This window comes from Gymnoscopelus microlampas (assembly GCF_963454915.1).
Source record: "Gymnoscopelus microlampas genome assembly, chromosome: 24".
Taxonomy (NCBI): Eukaryota; Metazoa; Chordata; class Actinopteri; order Myctophiformes; family Myctophidae; genus Gymnoscopelus; species Gymnoscopelus microlampas.
Window position 1 is genome coordinate 11,739,724 of NC_139961.1, and position 8,024 is coordinate 11,747,747.

Consider the following 8,024-nt stretch of genomic DNA (forward strand, 5'->3'; position numbering starts at 1 on the left):
GCGGATGACACGGTTCTGTATACATGTGCGCCAACAATGGAATTGGCTGTAGCAAATTTGTCTATTGATTTCATTGCCTTGCAGCAGGAACTACACAAAAGTAAACTGCTACTAAATGGAAAGAAAACTAAGGCCATCCTGTTTACGCCACGTGCTTCTCCTGCCCCTTTAAGTATCACCACTCTGGACGGAACATCCATTGAGTGGGTGGATAATTATAAATATCTTGGGTTCTGGCTAGATAAGCATTTAAATTTCAAACTGCATGTAGATGCTCTGAGCAAGAAATTGAAATTTACTATAGGTTTCTTCTATAGATTGAAGGCATGCTTTGCCCGAGCAGCTCGCCAAAAATTGGTTGCTGGTCTGTTCTTGTCCCAGCTAGACTATGGTGACGCCATCTATAGGTTTGCTTGTCCCACTACATTGGCCAGTTTGGATCGATTGTACCATTCGGCATTGAGATTTGTAACTAACTTACCCTTTAGGACTCATCATTGTACTCTGTATGCAGCAGTCGGCTGGTTCTCCCTAGGTGCCCGTAGGCAGCAGCATTGGTACACTTTCATCTATAAGGCAATCTTGGGTGGAATTCTCCCCACTTATATCTCCTCAAAATTTGAGGTGGTAAAAAATGGCCTCAATCTCAGATCTAATGCATGGATACGTTGTGTAATCCCGGGTTTTTCATCTGAGGTGGGCAAAAAATGCCTTGCTTTTCATGGTCCTTGGGCTTGGAACGACCTCCAAAAGAGTTTGAAACTTGCCACACTTATCTCTGTGCGAAGGTTTAAAAGTTTCATTGTTGAGAAACTTGCTCATACCTGTAATTGTTTGGATGTCTAAAAAAAAAAAAAAGAGAAACTATGTCATTGTACATGTGGGTAAAATTCTATGAATTGCTACATGTAATAATTGGATTAGTTTCCTGGTAGGTTACTTGGTTTGGTTTGAGCTGAGTAATAAAAAATGTTTTAGTTTCACTAGGAGATTTGTTTTAAGGTTCCTGTGAGTCATGGATGTATTAATATTACTGTTGTACTGATTTGTACTGTTTGTTTTAGCAGTGATGTGACATTTTTAATCTGCCCCTTGGCCAGTTCCCACTTGTAAAAGAGACTCTGTCTCAATGTGTTTTACTGGTTAAATAAAGGTTAAATAAATAAAAAATAAAAGGGCCTACAGGTAGACAGATGGACAGGCTGGGGAAAAAAGACAGACAGACAAGCTGACAGATGTGAAGTCAAACAAGACATACCTGTGTTCGAAATCACTCCCTACTCACTATATAATCAGTACGCCGTTTTGTATAGTGTATGTATTATACCCTATAGTGGCCTCATCTCATCCAACAATGCATGGTGAAAAGTAGGGTGCAAGCGATGGGCACTATCTCAAACCCTACAAACCATCATGTATTGCGCTGAAAGAAAAATGCCTATGTTTCTCTGGTATGTGACAGCAATGATGTCATTAACAGTGACCCGAGTAGTGTCCTAAATGTTGTCTTTGCATTCACTATAATCTTCTACATAGACATCCTATAGGAGTAGGTAGTAGTGAACGAATGAGGTCCAGAGTGAGTATTTGCTAAAGTCCACCATAAGTACTGGGTTTAACAAGGTCGAGAGCTCATCCAACGTCATCAGCGGGAGTGTACAGAATGTCGCAAAAGGTGAGGAACTCCTCAGATTCGGCCTTCTACTCTACCGGAGTGGACAGTTTCGGCCCCTACTAGATCAAAGTGGGTCGTAAGAGAGAACGGCGATGGGGAATCATCTTTAATCCGGCTTATGCCCATATATGGAGATATCTGAAATGGTCTGTCTGCCTGTTTCCCTTTTATGCCCATATGTGGAGATCCCTGACGTCATCAGTATATGCCCACATATGGGCATTTCGCATATATGGGCATATCGGATGCATTGCCGGTTTTGGACAACCGGATCTCCAAATATGCCTATGTATGGGCATATTGGTTGGATCGGTGGTTCTGGACAACCGCCTATCCGACCACCCGGACACCAAGCAAGTTTAAGATACGCAAAGGACAGATACTACACACGCACACGTACAGATTTGCGTAATGTATAGAAGGATGTACACATTTCCATCAGAAATCTGAGGGGCGCTGTTAAGGCTTTCACTTCATCCAGGCTTGAGTGAGTACAAGTTGTTATGGTTACCACTGTTACTGAATACTTCGAGACTAGCTACGGCTGACATCATGGACATTATATCTGGACACGGCTGACGCAGAACTTCATATTTGGGCACGGCTGACACAGAACTCCATGTTTGGGTATGACAGACTCATGGTAACCTCATCATGATGACAAGAGCAACACTGGCAGATAAGCAGGGCCTTCTCAGATAAACAGCCAGATCGATCTACTCGCTTCATGCACTTATAACGCAGACCCCTGACTTGCAAGGCTCTCAAAGACGCTTCTTACGGTAACCACACTCCGTACCCTTGCTCCTCCTTGTAGTCACTCGAAGCCATCTCTGGATCACAAGAGCAGACAGACTTCACTATCATTGGTTAAGTTCTGATCAAACACCAGATCCCAGTCAATCAACATCTTTCCCCAATTGCATTTTTCAGGCTCTCAAACATGCCGCGGGCCCAAGCCCAAGCCTCTGGTGCCTCTTGTCGCCCTGCTGACAATAGTATTAACCGCACAGGGGGCCAATGGTCAAGGAAGCAATTCTTTGAATCTTACATGACCTCTGAGAAAGTTTCCCATGGCCTAAAGAGAGGACAACTAATTCAGGGACAATTAAGAATCAACCCCAGGAGGTACCAGGAGGCTTTCATCTCATCTCCGGATGGCACACGCGATATATTCCTGAACGGTATGATGGCTCGAAACAGAGCACTCAACGGGGACATAGTGGTGGTGCAGGTGCTTCCACGGGAGCAGTGGAAGATTGTGAGGTCAGAAACCGATTGCGAAGGTATCAGTCGATCTGAGACCCCTGACGACCCTTCAACCCCACGACCTAATAGAGAAATACTTCAAAGGACCGCTAATGTGGTGCACATTGTCGAGCAGAAACACTCCAGGGCCGCCACGGGTTTCCTCAAGTTCAACCCCAACAACAAGCTCTTCACCAAGTTCTGCCCTGTGGACCACCGGGTGCCACGGATCAACGTTCCCCTTGCTGACTGCCCCGCCGACTTCACCTCCTGCCCGGGTGACTATGCCAACACCTTATTCATCTGTCGCATCACAAACTGGCCATCTGACAGCCAGTTTGCAGAAGGCCGTCTTGCAAATACACTGGGGCAGGCCGGAGAGATCAAACCAGAGACAGAGGGCATCCTGTCAGACTACCACGTTGATTCCTCAGATTTCCCTGAAGACGTGCTGGACTGCCTCCCACAGAATGTACCCTGGACCATCCCATCTGAGGAAATGTGCAAGAGGAAAGATCTGAGGAATGAGTGCATATTCACCATTGACCCCGCTACAGCCACAGACCTGGATGATGCCTTGTCTTGTAAACCACTCCCAGATGGTAATTTTGAGGTCGGAGTCCACATTGCTGACGTGAGTTATTTTGTGGAAGAGGGCAACGCTCTGGACTCCATGGCCAGCCAGAGAGCCACCAGTGTATACATGGTACAAAAGATGATCCCCATGTTACCCAGGCTGTTGTGTGAGGAGCTGTGCAGTCTGAACCCTCTCACCGACAGACTCACCTTCTCAGTCATCTGGACCATCACACCACAAGGAAAAATACTGAGCAAGTGGTTCGGCCGCTCAGTGATCCGCTCCTGCGTGAAGCTGAGCTACGACCACGCACAGAGCATGATCGAGGCCCCGGACAAACTGTTCTCTCCCGAGGAGCTGCCACCCGCAGCCCCTGAGCATCCCATCGATGAGATACAAAGTGCCGTGCTCAATCTACACGCCATCGCCCAGAGCCTCCGAGCTCAGCGCTTCCAAGAAGGAGCTCTCCGACTGGACCGGCTGAAGCTCTCGTTCACCCTGGATGAAAACAACATGACGCCACAGAGCTGCTATGTTTACCAGTACAAAGAGAGCAACGAGCTGGTGGAGGAGTTCATGTTGCTGGCCAATATGGCCACAGCCAACCAGATATACCGCTCCTTCCCAGAGCTGGCCCTGCTCAGACGCCACCCTCCACCCCAGGACAAGATGGTGTCAGAATTGGAAGAGTTCTGTAACCAAATGGGCCTCGACATTGACTTCTCCTCTGCTGGGGCACTGCATAGTAGCCTCCTTACCATCTTCGGTGACGATGAGTATTACAGCGCCAGAAAAGAGGTCCTCACCAACATGTGTTCCAGAATTATGCAGATGGCGGAGTACTTCTGCACTGGTGTTCAGCAGAAGGAGTCTCGTTTTAAGCACTACGCCCTCAATGTTCCGTTCTACACTCACTTCACCTCGCCCATCCGACGATACGCTGATGTCATTGTGCACAGGCTGCTGGCCGCCTCCCTGGGTTGTGGCCCTCCTGTTAAGCTGACTGGAGGGGAGATACATAAGCAGGCATCCCACTGCAACGACAAGAGGGCAGCCTCTAAGAGAGCCCATGAGCTCAGCACAGAGCTGTTCTTTGGTGTGTTCGTCAAGGAGTGTGGTCCTCTGGACTCCGAGGCCATGGTGATGGGAGTGCTGGACCATTCCTTTGACATAATCGTTCTCCGCTACGGTGTGCAGAAGCGCATCTACCTCTCGTCTGTGCCGGGCCTGAAGATGTTCCAGCATCACAAGGTGGGGAGGAAATCGGAGCTGACACTGGTCTGGAAATCAAGGGGCCCACAGAAACCCTCAGTTTGTCAGGTCATTTCACTCTTCACCATAGTGGAGGTGCAGCTCAGAGTGGACGCTGCTACCATGAAATGCAGCACCGTGCTTAAAAGGCCAGATGAGGATACATCATAGAACACCAAGTTCAAATGCTGTCACAAATATACAATCAATTCAAGCCATAGCAACAAAAAAAGCTACAGCAACGTGCTGAAGACAATAAATAGGTATTTAATAGAACAACAGGTGTAAAGTCTGTGGACACCCATGAGTCCTTTAGGGGGTTCTAAAGGGGTCCCCTGCTAAATAATTGATAGTTAGGAACCGACTTGGACCCTTATGGGTCTGTAACTCAGACCCATAACATTAACACATACGATGTATATTGTAGATTGGGGTCAAAATGGGGGTCTGTGGCCTAGTGCAGTGGTTCTCAGAAATGTTAACGCTAAGGACCCCCAAATTGATATCTATTTGGGGGTCCTTGACTGGGGGTCCTGAAACTATTTAGTGCCAGGTTTTTTTTTTTTCCTTCATGATTTTTTTGAAAACGAAATGTTGTGAGTTTGTAGATCGGCTATTTTCAAATAGCTGATATAAGCATCGGGTTAAAGTGGTCAAACTGATTTTGATGCTGTACTAACCACTTTAGCTGGAGACCCCCTGGAACCTCCTCAAGGACTCCTATTGGTCCCCGGACCCCAGGATAGCCCCCCCCCAGGAGGACACCCCCTCAGTCGGTAGAGCTCTCGCCTTTGGACCACAAGGTCATGGGTTCGATCCCGGGCACCGCCAACTCAGCTTATGAATAGCACGGCTTGGGTGCGGAAAGTTGAGCGGTAACTAAGTACTGGGAGCTGATGGTACAGTAGGTGTGGTGCTCCACCTCAGCAATCCATCTCCCGACCCAGGGGTCTAGCGCATTGTAACAGGGATAGACTCCCGTGTTCTGACAATGAGCCTATCAAACCAACTTACTTACTTTGAGAACCACTGCCCTATTAAACTGGGGGTCCTTGACAAGTAAAAGGTTGAGAGGCAATGCTCTAGACAAATTGGCCTACAGTCAAAAACACTAGCGTAGACAAAGAAAACAACAGATATTAGCACCCCATTCTCCATCTATGAACTCACATCCTTTACTCAAAGCACAACAAAGGAGTGGACTTAATTGGGCAGCGGCCATGAGGGTCAAAGGTCATTGGTTTTCTTTGAGGACTAACACCATTTAAGACTAATTTGAGTTCACGCTATGTGATAGCTATGTGGTACTGTAGCTTAATTCCTCACCTCGTTTGTGCCGTTCATTGTGAACTGTTCATTGTGCTTTCTTTTTTTTGGTCTGGGGGGACTTGCAAAACACTGTTAGAGCTCACAAACCTTTCCATGCTGTTTAAGAGATCTCTTTATCAGAATATGAATAAACTGTTTAGTTTATTCGTGGGGGAAGGGGTGTCAATCGGGGCGAGGGGTGTTAATAATGAATACAACCAATTATTCTTGTGAATATATTTTGGATTACATACAGTACTGCATGTATTTACAGTAGGGTTTTTACGTTTAATATAAAAGTAAAACTTTTATATATAAATAAATAAATAAGTAAATAGTCAATAGATAAATAAATGATATACATTGCACTGTAACTATTTCATAATAATATCTCGCTTTTCTGAGTACCCAAAGACGCTTTACATGGGGGGCATGAGAAAACAACAAATAAAAACAACTTTATTAGGGGGAAAAAACAACACTAAGAAAAGGCTAAGACTAAGGAATAAAATCCAATGTATGTGATATATACATTTGACCTGAAATGATCAACTGAAAGGGACAAAACTATTATTTTGTGTCTCACCTTGCAACCTATCAGTTCAATTGCCAAATATATTGATAACAGGAAGTTCCAGGGCAGCAAACAAATAGAAGGATCATTCCCAGATCCATAGCTGTTTGACTTTGTTAATGGCAGTCATGCCCATTGATAGCATTCTCTGTGTGTACTACTGTATGGGTGTTGTTTTCTGTGGAGTGTATCCACATGTACCTGTGTTTTTGCACATGCACGCTCACACACACACACACACACACGTGAGCATGCTTTAATGCCTACGCAACGTGCATGCGCAAGCGTGCAGAAGCGGCGTGCTGGGTTTCCGGGGGCTGTGGGGGTTGTTTGTTTGGAAGGAAATGCCTGTAAGCACAGGGGTCACAACCTGGGCTTGGAGGCAGGTCTCTCGGGGGCTAGCCGCAAGCCAGTCAGGCTCACACCACAAACAATTAAAGAAACCCACCACTGCTTTTCCCCTAAGCGTTATCTCGTCTCAGAGATATCTACGGATCTACGCGCCACAGGCTTCCAAGACCACAGAAGTGGAATTGGATAGGATGGGTGGATCTATTCAAATCAGGCCAAAACAAGTGGGGGCGGAATCAATAGCGCTACTACAGCCAGCCTGTGGACCAGTTGGAGAAGGGCTATCAGGGTGTCAGTTTACATCTACAGCCACAAATGAGCTGGTACGAGTTCTGTGCATGTACAAACACTGACGCGCACGCACGCACGACACAAGCATGCACACACACACACACCCTTCCTTCCGATACAATAACAATACAGTCAGTCTCGTAATGCTTGCCAAAAGGATTATCGTCTTGTCCTGTCTTGTCTGGAATTATCAGAACAGATAGAGACAGAATTGTGCGTTGTGGTTTTCTAACTTTTTTTTTGTGTATTTACAGTTAATGGTGTGAAATGAATTCACTTGAATGAGGGGAATGGGGAGTGCGGGGGGGGGGGGGGGGTTGTGGTTAATGTATGTTTTGTAATAATAATCTAAATCAAAATAACTAGTAACTAAACCTGTCAAATAAATGTGGTGGAGTGAAAAGTATAATATTCTCCTCTGAGATGTAGTGGACTGATGATAGGTTCTTGGTTTGCCTATGATCCTAGATTACTATTTCTATGCATTTGATGTATTACCTCGTGTTTTCCTTGCTTACTGTAAATCGCTCTGGATTAAGAGCGTCTCCTAAATTGTAAATTGTAATATTCTGATGAAGAGATAATAATTTGCCACCTAAACAGCATGGAAAGGTTTGTGAGCTTTGACATTGTTTTGCAAGTCCCTCAAGACAGAAACAATTGAAATACTCAAGTAAAGTAGAAGTACCTCAAAACTGTACTTACTGTAAGCACAGGACTTGAGTAAATGCACTTTTCACCATTGCACG

At 45.7% G+C, this 8,024-nt stretch overlaps 1 protein-coding gene across 1 annotated transcript; it reads left to right on the forward strand.

Annotated features, from left to right (window-relative positions):
* Positions 1-2,618: 2,618 nt before the first annotated feature.
* On the forward strand, positions 2,619-4,922 carry LOC311040549 (DIS3-like exonuclease 2; the record flags this gene model as incomplete). The annotated part of the gene is made up of 1 exon (XM_084050880.1): positions 2,619-4,922. The coding sequence occupies one exon, from the start codon at positions 2,619-2,621 to the stop codon at positions 4,920-4,922; it is 2,304 nt and encodes a 767-aa protein (XP_083907006.1).
* Between the last annotated feature and the right edge of the window lie 3,102 nt (positions 4,923-8,024).